Source organism: Choloepus didactylus, chromosome 23, assembly GCF_015220235.1.
Source record: "Choloepus didactylus isolate mChoDid1 chromosome 23, mChoDid1.pri, whole genome shotgun sequence".
Classification (NCBI taxonomy): Eukaryota; Metazoa; Chordata; class Mammalia; order Pilosa; family Megalonychidae; genus Choloepus; species Choloepus didactylus.
The window spans coordinates 10,476,201-10,491,100 of NC_051329.1; the positions used below are offsets into that span (position 1 = coordinate 10,476,201).

Genomic DNA, 14,900 nt, shown 5'->3' on the forward strand with positions numbered 1-14,900 from the left:
GTGCCTGGCATGTGGTAGGTGCCCAGCAAGTGCTGAATGAATGACTTACTGACACCGTCCCAGCTGTTGGTTGTCCTTGTGTTTACAGTATGGGGTTCATCTGCAGACTTCAGATTCATTTCTGAGACTACCTTCTCCCCTGGTGTCATCTCTATGCACTGACAACAACCCTGCAGGTGAGAGAGTGGGCATCCTGCTTCTCCTAAGCTGGGTTTGCTGTTGGTTTATATGTGTAGTAGTCATAATTCAACAGGCTTCATAACTAGAAACAAAATCTTGGGGTTGACAGAAGCCTCCAAAATATCTAGTTCAGTTTTCCACCCCAGTGCAGGAATCTTTCCTGCCATGTGCCGTCATGCTTGAGCATTGCTGGTGATGGGAAACCACTGCTTGGAGACAGCCCACTCAGTTGTTTGACACTTCCAGTTGCTGGAACGTTCTTCCTTCACCCGAGCTGAAATTCGCCAGTAGCTAACATCTGTTAAGCACTTGTGTGCTGGGGATTGTGCTGAGTGCTTGCCTGTGTTTTTCTGTTTAATCCTGCCAGTGCTCCCCTGAGGTAGGGTTATTATTTCCATTTCTTAGATGAGGAAACTGAGAGATGCTCAGTTTCTTGTTCAGGCTTCCTCAGGCACTGGTGGAGCTGGGAGGGAGCCCAGACAACCTGCCTGCAGTCCGTGCTCCCCTGTGCTCTGCTGCCTCCCAGGGGTCCTGCCTCTCCTTTCAGGGCATCCTAGAAGCTGTGGAATAGCCCACCAGGTAGTGGAGGGCAGCAGGCATGCTCTCCAATTCTTAAGAAAGCTTCCCTGGGAAGAAGATATTTAAGTAACTGATGAAAGCGTGTGGCTCAACGAAGACATCATTTGATACATGAAGAAAAGTGTGTTGTGTTGAAAAGATGCTTCACTCTCCCATAATAGGAACAATGCAGAATAAAACAAAACTGAGATGCCATTTTCCCAGTCAGCTTGGCAAAGCTCAAAACCGTTTTGTGGAGCTGTGGGGAAGGCCGTGGGGAAATAGGCACTCACCTCCATTGCTGGTGGGTGCAACTATAAATTGGTACAGCCTCCGTGAAGGGCAATTTAGCCATGCTCTCCAAATGATAAATGAATCCACCCTTCGGCTACCTGTTCTCCTCCTAGGACTTGATCCTACTGAAACACTGGCCAGATGCAAAATAATAGATGGCGGAATTGTTTGTGATAGCAAAGATAGAGACAACTTCAATGTCCATTAATAGGTAGCTGGTGGAATAAATTATGGCTCATCTATAATAGAATTCTGATTACCCCTAAAAAAAGGAGGCAGCGGCTCTTTGTGTAGCGAGGCAGAATGATCTCCAAGATACATTGTTTGGTGAAAAATCATAAGGGCCAGGTTAGTGTATATGTCATGCAAATAAATGATAAAAAAATATACACACCTATATTCACTTTTATTTGCAAAGCATATCTTCAGAAGGACACACTAGAAACTCTGGGCCTGGGTGGTAGATGAGGAACAGGAGTTGGAGGGAGACTCTGCTCAAAATCTTTTCATGCCTTTTGAACTTTGAATGTATTACCCATTTAAAAAAAATTTTAATCTGATTTTAAATAAATTGCTTATCTGTGTTGTAGCTTATTTTGCTATTTTACCTGCATTACCATTTTTTTAGTTACCATCAGACTGCTGAAAATTTCTTCTGTTTTACATTGTTCTTTTTGGTGGTGGGGGGGGATGTTATGATTGCAGCGTTTCTGGTGAACCAAGCTGTTACGTGTACCAGAAGGATAAATTTGGAACAGTGTGAAGAAATCGAAGCCCTTAGCATGGCTTATTACAGCAGCCCGAAAATTTTGAGGGTAAGAATTATTTTGAAGTGAAACTAATTCTTTAGGTATGTTTTTTGTTCTTTGTACATTGTAAAATATGACAAGTATAGAAGTATTTTGGAATATGATTGACACTGAAGTTTAAATTCCTCTTCGTCAGTTTTTTTGGTATCAGTAATTATTGAGCTTATCACTGGAAATAATTCTTATTTTTCTATAGTTAGCTTATATTTTGCTTTCATTCATTTTGATGGTAAGCAATAATGTCTGTTTCCTGAATTGAAAAAAAAAAAAAAGCTTTCAAAATAACCAGAAACTTAAGGAATTCTAAAAACATTTTAATGTCTGTGACAAAAACAAAAATAATCATATTAGCACCAAGGAGCGCTCTCCCTCAGAAACAGACCAGAAAAGAATAAAAATCTGTTCTCTCGTTGGCAGATGAAATGGACAGCCAGGAAAGCACAGACCTGTATTGCTGGAGGAGGGGCAAACCTAACTGTGGGAAGGGCCCCTTCTTACTGGTTGCAGGGACGACCCCTGAAGTGAATAAATGACAAGGCCCGTGGCCCACTTTGCAGATTAAGATGGAGGGTCACAAAGGAGAGGACGTTTTTCAATAACTACAAACCATAAGATTATTGTGAAAGCACCCCCCGCATTTACTTTTTAGGGGGTGACAGAAGGATTATTCATAATAATAATTATTATTTATTCATCTGGGCTTCAGTTTTCAGAATCAGGCTTGACCTTTTCCTCTCCTCCCCTTTTCCTCTCCCTCTTTTCTCATCAGTCAGCCATCTAAGACTGTAAATTCCTGCAATTAGTTTGATTTTCTGCAGTTTGCTGGAAGTCGTCCCTCCACTATCCAGGCAGAGCTCCCTTTCAGTGCAGGCCTCCCCAGAGAGAAAGCTCCGAATGGCCTAGCAGGGTGTCCTGAGATTGGAGCAGTGAGGTTGGAGGAGTCGGGGACAGGAATGAGAGCGCGCGCTCCCACTGTGCCAGGGAGAGAGGAGCTGGGCATCCAGTTGGCTCAGGCTCAGGCAGGGAGACCAGTGAGGAGGCCGCGGGAACTGCCGGGAGAGCAGTGCGCTCCGGGAGGGCAGGAGCTCGGTGCTCACATCAGTGCTGACCATGTGGAAACACCAAACAGCTCATCACACCCAAGGAGGGAGGTTCTTAAGACTGGCTCTGTTGGGCTAGTCTGTTGAGCTTCCAATTTGAGGAATGACTAGAGAAGGAAAATGTGAAGTTACCCCTTTGATTATGAGATAGGTAAAAAAATATGCAGACGATGTCTTAATTAAAGAAATTCTTTCCTCTCTGTGAGGAAAATCTTTAATATGATGAATATACCCTTTAACCTGAGGTCTGAAAAAGCAATAAAAATGCTTCTCTTCGTTGTACTTAAATTTTTTTTTTTTTTTTTTTTTTTTTTTTGGTCTAGGTGCCTCATTCAAAAACAAAGGTAAGAGTATTTCTTATGGAAAATAAGATGGTTTGTGATACACTGTCTTATTTCGGAGCCCTTTGAAATGAATACATTTGTGGTTGGAAGCTTATTGCCAGTAATAGTTAGCAAAAGTAAAGCAAGAGCAAAATAGAGCAATTCCTTACTGGGTAACCCTATTGTAATCACATTTCAGATTTTCAAACTCCCTCAATTTTGGTATTCCCAGACTTTTTCATGTGTAAAGGACATATGTGTAAAGGGCATAAGTATCTTGACTGACAATGGATAGGAATGGCTCCTGTGCTTTAGTTCTTTGCCAGGGGTAGCTGGGAGGAGATGGAATAGAGTGGAACAGGACATCCAGGAAATAAAACATCCCCGCCATTTCCATCCTTGGGATCATCCCGGTGAGAAGACGATGGACTGTGTCTTTCCAAAGCGTATTAAAATGAGACCCTTTGACTTCTGCCCACCTCACCCACACCCCAGGGAAGGGCTTGTCAGAGGTGGGCCTGGAAAGGCATGCACTTTCCTGGAGCTCAGTATCACTTCTGCATTGGGAATCAGAATGTTCAGGTGAACGAACCCAGGGTTGTTATTTAATGGCTTGAACAGGAGCTAATTTAATAACTCTTAACAAGAACTCTTAGCCATGCTGGCACAGCCCATTAGGCAGAGGGTGTTTGGTGATTGGTTCTGCCCTCCTGCCGCTCTGGGCATGGGACAGTTTGCCTTTGCCACTGCACCATATTGCGTTTTTTATAGCGGGCTAGATGTATAAAGACAGTTGAAGGTCTTCCTGGTTGTGGGAGCAGACACATAAGGAGTACTTGTTTATAAAATAACAGCTTAAACCCTTAGCAATTCTGAATTATAAACAGCACAGTACATGATTGAGGCCAAAGTTCAAAGCAACATAAATAACTAGCTGCAAGTTAGAGTCTTTCCTAAACAGTTGTTTCTAAGAGCTGAAATTTAGAACAAACATCAGATTTGTCACACTGAATCAAGAGGCCTTGCTCTCTCTTCAGGTTCAAGCCATTTACCGGATTGCTTGCTGCTTTGTCACTCTGCTGGCAAAGGCCATAAATAAAAAATTGTCCCTTAGTAGCATAGGGCTAAACAGGGCTTCCTGATTCTGCTTAAAAGCTTCATCTGTCTTGTGTGTTCTCTTGCCCATAAACCTCCCACCAAGAGATAACCACCTTTGTTGGGGGGACTTTGTGTTAGTATATTCAGGGTGTGGGGAGAAACTGTGTTTATACTGGGTCAGGTATATACTCAGGGTATTTTGGGGAGTGTAGAGGTTTGTGTTTTGGCGCTATGTGGAATGTACATATATATATACACAGAGTGAGATTTATCATAGAGGTTATGTTTTAGAGTTGTGAATATGTGTGTGTGTGTGTGTGTGTTTGATGGTGGAATGGGCTTTTGGTTGTGCTTTTTGAGATATAATTTACATACCGTAAAATTCACCCTTTTAAAGTATACAATTCAGTGGTATTTAGTGTATTCACAAAATTTTGCAACCATCATCACTACCTAATTCCAGAACATTTTCATCACTCCAAAAAGAAACCCTGAACCCATTAGCAGTCACTCCATGTCCCTCTCGCCTCAGTCCCTAGCCACCACCAATCTGCTTTCTGTCTCTACAGATAGATATTCTGGATATTTCATATAAATGGAATCATATGATATGTGGCCTTTTGTGTCTGGCATAATATTTTCAGGGTTCATCCATATTGTAGCAGGTATCAGAACTTCATTCCTTTCTGTGACTGAATAATATTCCATCATATAGTTACACAGCATTTTGTTTATCCGTTCATCAGTTGATGGACATTTGAGTTGTTTCCACTTTTTGGCTATTATGAATAATGTTCCTATGAACAATTTGTGAGCAAGTTTTTGTGTGAACATATGTTTCCAGAGATAACCACTTTTAAAGCTTTGGTTTTTCCTTCTCAAGTATTTTCCACGTGAATGTATTTACATGTAAGTATCTGTATTTTTGCAAATGTGGAATCGTTCACTTTGTAGGTTCCTATCACTGTTCAGTCCATCGTCATTCAGTCTCTAAATAAAACACTAACCCAACTGGAAGACACTGATGTTCGTTTGCCGCGTGTTCTTGCTGATTCTGGGAATTCTAAAGTCTGCACTAATGTCGTTCTAGAGGTAGGTGCTCAACAGTGGCTTTGAAAGCTCAGTCTATTTGTGGCAGAACTCAAGCTACCTGTCCTGAGGGGTAGGCGGTCCAAGGGGGGTACTGGCCCATCCTAGGTATGTGCTCGTCTTGGCTTGGCCTCCTGCCTGCTTTTATGTGGCTTCATCAGAAGAAGGTTCTTGTCTCTGGAACAGCCGTGTGATTTTCCTCCACAACTCCAGCGACTTGAATGTGTCAGAGCGTTGCTGTTGTTCACTGCTGCTGTTTCTGTCTTATCCCATGTTTCGTCTGCAGAGCTAGGCTGTTTACATTCAGCTTGGGCTGGTGGTTTGGAACTCCCGTAACTAGGGCCCCAGAGGCGCGGATGCCCCTGTCCATCAACTGGGGGCGATCGCAGATGGTGACCCCTCTCGATCCCATTAGGCAAGAGAGAAAAACTTCCAACAGATGGAGAAGGGAGAGAGGATTTGCCTCCTAAATATGTTTCATATGAGATATTAATACAGCTACTGAAGCATAATGGAAGCTTGTATTTGGAGTATGATTTGGTTTCTAGGTCAAGTACAGCCTCACACATACAGATGGAGGTGAAGTAACAGAAGTGGGGCTCGCTCTCCTCCTGGGGACAGTTAGCAGTGCAGTGGTTCCAATCCAGCAAAAGTTTGAAATTCATTTTATTCAGGTAAGTTTGGGCAATTTTGTACAAGCACTTAATTGCTAAGTTAAAAAGAGATCATAACTTCTTAGTGAAAAGAAGCCAAACTCAATTTAGAAGTATTACCACGTCTGACCCTTTTCTACTGAACAAAGGACCCGGCATGTAGCACGTGGGGTTTGTGATGTAACCGTGCACAGTCCTCGTATCTTCTTCCATTTGGGAATAAGATTCGCTTCCATGCTAGCTTGTTCTTTTACAGCATGATAGACTCCTACACTCATGAGATACATTTATAGTTCTGAGTAGGGGGAGAAATTCTTTCATTGGTTGGTAATTTTATTATGAAAATCATTTCATTGTTTTCTCTGCCGTTTCCTTATTAAAATGAGAATTACTTGGGGACATTCCTGCCTTGTCTTTCAGCAAAACTCAAAGCCGGTTCCTCTCAGTGGAAACCCTGGTTATGTTGTGGGGCTCCCGTTAGCTGCTGGCTTTCGGCCTCAGAAGGGATATCCTTTTTGGTTCTGTAGAGAAGGTTGAGTTCCCTGTCCACGGGCTGGGTCCTGCTTCTCTTTACTGTTGAGGACGCTGTGGGCTGCTTGTGGGATGGGGAAGCTGGGTCCCCCCCAGAGCTTCCTCCAGGCACCCGTGGTGGGCGGGTGGACACTGGAGGCTGTGGGCGAAGGGCATATCCTGGGGAAATGTCGGTGTTTTAAGATGAAAACCATAAGACAGAAAAATCGACAGACACTTGGATGTATTTAATTTCACATTTAAGCCAAGACTCCTAAGCTCTAGGACTGGGCCATTGTCCCTTAACTTCTGTGAATGTCTGCAATCATTCAGACTAGAAATAGATACGGACAGCTTACGATTCTTCGTAGCACAACTGAACAAGACTGCTTAGCAATAGAGGGGATCCGGACCCCGGTATTATTTGGGCACAATATGCAGTCAGGCTGTAAACTAAGGTAAGAGAGTAACTTGTTTCTATTTGAACTTGTTTGTGTTGGTCAGAAAACAATGCGTTCCCCCGTTCCCCATCTGAATCCAACACTGCCTCTGCTGGCAGACTCCTGGAGGGCCTGTTGCCATTATTAATGAATAGTAACAATGCCTCATACTGATGTCGCTTTTCATTTTCTCATTATAATTCTCATAACAATAAACCATTTATCAATTTCACAGGAAAACTATTACAACCATTTTTCTTATTCCCTCAATCAAATATGGCAGAATTCAAACCTCAAGGTTCCACGTTTCATTTTTAAAGCTGCATAGCGCATGAGTTCACAACAAAATATTTTTCTAAAAGTCTTCCCTATATTATTGAATTTTAATATGCACAGCACAACAAAACCAGTGGTAGGAAGCCTGAATGCCATCTTTTAATCTTTTAATTGTTGTTAAATATGTAAAAAGTCAAATAGTTCTCCGTGGCTTGTTATTAAAAACAATAGTTTTTAACCTTTATTACCCCAAACCCATAGGCAACCACTTTCAACTCTTATAGCAGCTGTCTGTTTTTTTTTGTTGTTGTTGTTTTTTGGAAATTTACCTCCAAATCTTTAAATATTTAATATATATATAATGCTACCTCTTGATTTGGGGGTTTTATGAATTACTTATTGACTCCCTACTAAGGAAGATGAAGGTTTGGCCCCTGCCTCTTTAAATCTGCCTCCACCTCCCACCAGTACACACATTTCCCATCCCTACATCTCCTCAGTCTAGTTACATGTCATTTTGGCTAGACCAGTATTTACCATTTCTTTAGACCAACATTTCTCAGACGAGATTCTATGAAAGACAATTCCACAAAATTTTAGGAGGCGTAGGTTATGGTCCAGTATGTTTGGGAAGTACCACTTGAAGTGAGAACAGATTCCCCCCGTAGGCCTTCTCAGGGCCTTTACTGGGCTAATGTGCTGGGGGAGGGGGGGGGGCGGGTGCAGTGGGTAATGCAGTGTTTACCTACGTTTGACCATGCAACCCTTCTTGTGTAGAGCCTCTCAGTGGAACACAGATTGGGAAACACTGTTTTGGACTCCTCTCTCTGCCAATCACCAAAATATCACAAAGTTAGAGCCACTATAGGTTCTGTCAAATAATCCCCATTTGAACAGTGAGAAAATGAAGAAACTGGAGGGCGACTATGTGGCCTTGAGGCCTTTAAAGTCTGGGGGTAGGGGAGGCGTGTACGTTGGAGTTCTCTGTGTGGGGTTTATGTTATTTTTGCAACTGTCCTGCAAGTTTGAAATTATTTCAAGGTAAAATTTTAAAAACACCAAGCTGCTGGCCAGTGGGCAGCGACCTCACGCGGGCCTCTGTCTCCTCCCCAGCCTGCCCGCGGCTCTCCCGTGTCAGCTGGTGGCGCAGAGGGTGCAGAGCCTGCTGAGGGGCCAGGGCTTCCCAGACTACGTGGCCCCTTTTGGAAATTCCCTGTCCCAGGATGTGGTGGACTGGGTGCCTGTCCACCTCCTCACCCAGTCATCCAGCCTGAAGGTAAAGGGGCGAGGTGGAGGGCTGTGCGCAGCCTCCCTCCCCCAGAGATGGATAATTATAATTCTCACAATAATAAACCATTTATTCCCTCAATTAAATATGGCAGAATTCAAACTCCTGTTGAGGAGGTGGGTGGCTCCAAGTAGGGCCACAGGCCTTGTTAACCTGATTGCCCTGGGCTTTGGATTCTGCTTTTGCCCCTTGTTAGCACTGTCACCTTCGGCTGGTGATTTCATGGATCTGAGCCTCCGTGTCCTCACCCGGGAACCGGAATGACAGTCATAGGGCCACCTCCTGGGTGGCTGAGGGGGCTCCCTGAGCACACGATCCTCTGGCCCTCAGCATGGTGCCTGGTGGGTGCTCCATTACGTGGACCCCCTGCTGCCTCCTCCTCTCACTCCTCCCACTGTTACTGGTGGTGTTAACCCAGGCCCGTGGTCATCCCGTGGTTAGACTGAAGGACACAGGGACATTTAGAGAAGACTGATTTCCCAACCACGTAGGCGCCCCACCCCATGTTCCCTGGTCTTAGAAGCGGCCCGCATGTGCGAGCTTTCAGCTTAGAAGTTCCCCAAACTGTGTGATGGAAGTTGACATCCTATAAATAGGCTCTGGTCACATGTGGCTCTTCTGCCCCCTTTCTTTTGTCTCGGCTGTCACACGTGGGCCGGGCCCATCACGAGAGGCCTGCTCTCTATCTTAGCCTTTAATTGCCTGGCTGCTGCTTGTCACTGTTTCTTCAGGCGTGTCATTATCTGCTTAGCATATTTATAGCCTGGGGATAACTAGGGTGAGGACTGCTCGCTGGCTCTGGTCCCACCCTCCCCACTGGTCTCCAGCAGAGACCAGTGATTACTCAGTCCCTGCTGCTCCCTGCTCAGGCTGGTCCCACTTGGCGGACTCGGTGAGCAGGCGGAGCAGGCAGCGGCTGCCGGCTTCTTGGAGATGGGCAAAGACATCAGTTATTACCGCCCCCTCGGAAGGGAACACACAGATGGGGAGGAGAAGCAGCGGCGCTGGCCTCAGCATCGCCGGGGTCTGTCCTGGTCGGGGAGACTGCAGGGCCTGGGGCAGGCTTGGCATCGACCTTCCAGGAGAGCCAGGGGGAAGCAGGCAGGAGAACACCTGCTAAGCTCAGTTTATAGCAGCTGCATGTTGCATCGTCTCCTAACAACAGGAGATTCTCAAGGGTTGTTCGGCCTGTGAGTTTCTTAAAAGGCACTTCTGAGCTCAGGAATCCCTTCAGTGCCTTTTTGGCTGGCACCAGACTCAGCAGGCCTCATAGCTAAAGAGACTTATTTTTTTATTATGGAAAAATTTCAAACAGGCACAAAAGTAAGCTAGTACAGTGGAATCCCTCCCCCCCCCCACCAACTGCAGTGTCAGCAGTTACCGCATTTTGCCAACTGAAGAGACACTAGAGGCAGAAGAAGGTCTGGAAAGCCCACTCCCACTCTTCCCCCTTGGGGCTGACCCAGCACAGGCCCTGTGGCGGAGCTGCCCGGCCTGGTCCCCTGGCCTCCACCCTGTGCTGTCCCCACCTGTGACGACGACAACACACACACACACACACACACACACACACACACACAGCCCGAGGGCCCAAGTGGAACAGCTGCCGACTGATGGAATTAGATCGTTGAAAAGAAGGTACTCACACTTCCTCTGGGTGCATTTTAACACGGTGTGCAGTCAGGTTTAATTTCTGTCTGTTAATACCATCCTCTCCCTCTCTGATGCTAATTTCTAAAGTATTTCTGAGGTAGATGTAAACGGGTAGAACTTTGCTCATTTTGAAGTTAGAGAAGTTAAGGCCCCAAAGGTGGCACAGTTGGCTACTGGGATTGGCACAACTCCAGGTGAGGATGGCTTCTTTGGAAATAGGAGGGGGGTTAAAATTATGCTTTAAGTGTTAAAATATTTTTGAGGCACTGAGTACTTTAAAATGTGCATTTTCTCCATTTTTATCTCAACTTTGAGAATCTATTCATTCTCTTGTTCAGAACAAGTTGTAATATGTGAAACATTTTATAATTAAAACGCTGAACTGCAGGTTAAGTTTGACTTGAAGTTGTGTAATATTCAATTGACTAATGGCATTTTATTTTGCAGGATTCATGCCAGGTCCCTGTGGCTTTGGTTATAGAAGTGAAGTGGACTAAATATGGATCTTTTGTGAACCCACAGGCTAAAATAGTAAATGTAACTGCAAATCTCATTTCATCCTCATTTCCTGAGGTAGGCCTAACTTGAGTTTAAAGGCATTGGTTAAGGCACAAGTCCAAAAACACTCAAGTGTGATAAGTGACATTTATTACTTTGTGACAAGGATTATAATTAAACTTTAAACACTCTGGATTCTTAAAACAATTTAGCAGTTTTTTATCTTTTACTTAAAGGAAAAAAGCTCCCCTGACAATGCTTCATATTAGCATTCTAGCTTAGATTTGACCCTAAAATTGTTACGAAAATTAGGTTGTGATTGTTATTGATGTTACTCAAGAGAGCTCAACCAAGTTCCCCATTGATCAGCCCTCCAGGTACCTCCTGGAGCCAGGACCCCTTGAGCCAGGACCCAAAGTGGTCGGCTGGGAGGGCCCATCTCCGTTGCCCTGGTAACACGGGAGGCAGGGCTCGTTTAACTCTGACTCCTTACTACAGATCAACACGGTTAACCAAAGGACGATTCTTATTTCCACTGCGGTCACTTTTGTGGATGTGTCTGCACCTGCAGAGGCAGGTTTCAGGGCTCAGCCAACCATCAACGCCAAGCTGCCCTTTAATTTCTTCTTCCCATTTGTTTGAGGTAAGTCACTAATTTCGGAAACTGTGCCCAAATGCCAAGGCCTTTCCTTTTGAGGCAGAGTGCATGTGGGGCCAGGGAGCCCCTCAACACCCCACTTTATTATACATCTCCTGTCTCGTAACCCTTGAGGGTGCCCCGAAACCTGGACACCTCCCTTTTCCACTCACTCCCTCTTGAATTTTCTTGGGAGGGCGGGCAGTTTCATTCTACTTTGTTTGAATTTAGAATGGGGAAAACATCTGGTCTTGGGCATTTTTAACACTCTCAACACGTCAGTCAGTATGGACACCAGATTGATACCTTTGGGAGATGGTAAAGAGAACAGACCTGGAAGCAGCACAGGTGTCGGGGCGAGCCAGGTTACTCATCCCACTGCTTTAGCTTGAGTTATGCTACAAGTAGGAGTTTTGTTCAGTTCACATTTTATTTCCTTTTCAGGTTCCATTGAAATGATGATAAAAATAGCAGAATGTTGTATAAAATGGTACAAGTAGAGTACAAAGCCTCATGAGGGGATCTTTCCCCAAATATCATATTAATTACAGTGCAGTCTTGGGCTTAATTGCCATTTCTGAACCAGGCACGTTGCTAGTTCTCCAGCTGGGGGCTGGTGCTGGATGCCCAAAAGCAGCTCCAGGCAGTTGAAGCTGGAAATAATACTGTAGGAGGGCCCGAGGGAGGGAGAGGGTTGATTTTATACATTAATTGTACAGTAATTGAAAAAAATGTCATCAGGTGGCAAAGCTCAGTGGAACCACGTGAGCTGTGTGCTGCAGCGGGATGCAGAGAAGGGCCTCCCGGGGAAGCTGCAGCCAGAGGAGATGTTCAGAACTCTTGAAAATAAAAAGGACTTTTCTAGAATCAGCTGGTGGCTAAGGTAGCTTTTTTTTGTCTCTAGAATGTTTGGTTTTGGAAAAGAGGCTCTGGTCCCTGAATATATATGTGAAACTTAAAAACTGTACATTTGATGAGAATAAATTTTATATACAACTAGTAATTGTCCTATTTTGTTGCTCATTTTCAAGCAAGAGTAAAGTGTTTGATATGAGAAAATATAGTTTTTGATACATTTGTATACGGGGGGGCTGGGAATGGGATGTGAGGCTCTTGGCCATACCTAGGAAGAAAGACAACCTTCAGAAAAACTGTGTCCAGGGTCCAAGCTGGACGAAGGGAGTCAAAAGCATCAAACCAACCCTCTCCCCAAATGGCCCAGGAAAGGCTGTTGTCCTTGTCCCCACCAGCACAAGCACAGGCTCTGTGAGGCAGGGTTCTTTTCTCTGGGTTTGAGCAGACGTGCATCTAGTTCACCTCACCAAGAAGTCCATGCTGCTTTAATAGCTTGTTAAGTCTTTCGATTTCTTGTTCCTATAACAAAAGCAGACAGGAATCCGAATTTTCCTTCTGTGCCTCACCAGGAACAGGACAGTCATTCCAGGGACACCAGGTGAATAAAGATACACCCCTTGCGGAACTCAGTCTGCTGAAGGGGATGCTGCTACCAGAGACAGTCCAACAAGCAACAACGACAGCAGTGACAAGAGACACCCAGAAGGGGGGCAGCTGGCATAGCTTTGGGGGAGGAGGTGGTGCCAAGGGTGAGTCAGAAAGGACAAGAAGATGAAGCCAAGGGAAGGGCCTCCAGGCCAGGGGCACAGCAGGAGCAAAGGCCTGGTGGGAGAAGCCCCACGCCAAGGGGGCACCGCAAGCAGATGGCATTTCCCCCCACGTCCTACCTTCTCAGAGCAGCTGAATTCAAGGTGTTGGATCTTGCTCGCCAGTTGCATATTAATCTGTTTTAACCTTAAGAGTTGCCGTTCTGAACGGGTTTTCACTGAGATAATGATCCCTGAAAAACAATTAAGGGACTCAGTGACACTGGTTTCTCATTTAACTACTTCATAATAAAAGACTTGAATTCCTTATAGACACACATAGCTGGGAAGTGTGGTGATGGACAAGTCAAACTGCTCATCAGCACTTGAAGGCATCAGGACTGGGAGGGTCAGAGTTTTGCATCTGAGCTACTCAGTCTCCATTTGTGAAATATTTTCCTTCACCTTGCCTGAGTTGAGAAATCCTTAAAAATGATCATTGACAAGGTGAGTGTTGTGCTCCTTAATACCGAGCGTGTTCGAGACAGTCGTTTTCCTTGGCAGCAGTGTTCACGGATACTCCAGAAGCCTAAGGGTACAAATACTCAAGCTGGCAGGGTCAGCACTTCCACCGGCTCCCTGCCTCCCCCAGCTGTGGCTGGTGAGCTGTCAGGTGATGACCCACCCTTGGCTGACAGACGGGTCGTGAGCCTCTTCTGAGGCTCCCAGATGTCCACACAGTGGGGACCCTGCCCTCAAAAGACTAAGCCTTGACCTGTAACTGCAGATGCTCCATCCTCCATCCGGAACGACCCGTCTCCACCTGCTGCCTGTGGGGCCTGGGGGAGGGCCCTTGGTCCCCCCCTTCTCTCAGCTATTTCACTTGTGTTGCCTTTTCAGAGTTTTTCATGTCATGTTACCACATTTGATAGTAACGCAATAATGGACCTTAGCCAGTCCTTCTCTGCTCCACTAACATTTAAACAAAGAAAATGAACGAATCTCAGACTTCCGGTTTCATCTGCAAAAGCGAATCGCATAGTTGTGGGATAAGAAGATAATGGGCAGTAACTGCAGTTAACCAGTCATTTACAATCAGTAATGATTTAACAATCTCAGTTGTGCATAACATGAGTGCACAGTATTTTTCTGTATGTTAAATGAAATAATCAATTAGCATTAAGCATCTGAAGAGCTTCCTCCATTTCCACCAACAATTCAAACGGATGGGCTCTCTTTTAATCACTAGATCGGAACTTGCTGGTAGTTGGCCCGCACAGCCCACAGGTGGGCCCGCAGGTGGAACTGTTCCCCGGCCCCAGGACCTCCATGTCGGAGGGCAGGCCGGCCCCCAACAGTAGCCACGCTCAAGCTCCTGACAGTGAGCCCCGGATGACACCACTGGGCCCAGGTCAAGGGAGTCCTGAGCCAGGCTGGACACCCCAACCATCCGGGAGCGCTTCAGAAACGAGGCCTTGCGCTCCGCCCCAGATCCTCTGCCTCAGACCCACCTTTTTTTTTTTTTTTAAAAAAAAGCTTTGATGATGATTCTGCTGCAGCAGGTCCACGGCCGGGCCGGACATTTGAGAAGCTCTTAGTTCACTCAGGCTGGACTGTTAATCAGCCGGTGGCCATATGTCAACATGAACCCCTGCAGCAACAGGGCTCCCCCAAGAACAAGGCTCCCCACACCAAGGTGCGTGCGTGAGGAGTGGGATTTTTACCTGAAGTAGGTAAAGCAGTATTTCCCCACCTGTGTCCCAGAACCAGTGTAATGTGGCCTGTTAATAGAAGTGATTTCTCCCCAGAAGTTTTCCATGGTCAATGTATTCAAGTTCTCAGAGCCTCGATTACACGAACACGTGTTGTAACTCTCTCAAATGGGGAGGAATC

General features: G+C 45.4%; 2 protein-coding genes across 2 annotated transcripts in view; one reads left to right on the forward strand and one right to left on the reverse strand.

Moving 5' to 3' along the window:
• TCTN1 (tectonic family member 1) overlaps positions 1-12,405 on the forward strand; it is a 30,361-nt gene extending 17,956 nt beyond the window's left edge. The window contains exons 5-15 of the mRNA XM_037816711.1: positions 89-176; positions 1,738-1,847; positions 3,265-3,285; positions 5,317-5,454; positions 6,000-6,125; positions 6,525-6,610; positions 6,932-7,072; positions 8,444-8,606; positions 10,719-10,844; positions 11,268-11,412; positions 12,148-12,405. Coding sequence (XP_037672639.1) covers positions 89-176; positions 1,738-1,847; positions 3,265-3,285; positions 5,317-5,454; positions 6,000-6,125; positions 6,525-6,610; positions 6,932-7,072; positions 8,444-8,606; positions 10,719-10,844; positions 11,268-11,411 — 1,143 coding nt within the window. The 3' untranslated portion in view covers position 11,412; positions 12,148-12,405. The remainder of the gene's footprint in view (positions 1-88; positions 177-1,737; positions 1,848-3,264; positions 3,286-5,316; positions 5,455-5,999; positions 6,126-6,524; positions 6,611-6,931; positions 7,073-8,443; positions 8,607-10,718; positions 10,845-11,267; positions 11,413-12,147) is intronic.
• The window catches only part of HVCN1 (hydrogen voltage gated channel 1), a 30,464-nt gene continuing 27,381 nt past the window's right edge, over positions 11,818-14,900 (reverse strand). Inside the window, exons 6-7 of the mRNA XM_037816712.1 lie at positions 13,149-13,261; positions 11,818-12,780 (exon numbers count right to left, since the gene is read on the reverse strand). Coding sequence (XP_037672640.1) covers positions 12,715-12,780; positions 13,149-13,261 — 179 coding nt within the window. The 3' untranslated portion in view covers positions 11,818-12,714. The remainder of the gene's footprint in view (positions 12,781-13,148; positions 13,262-14,900) is intronic.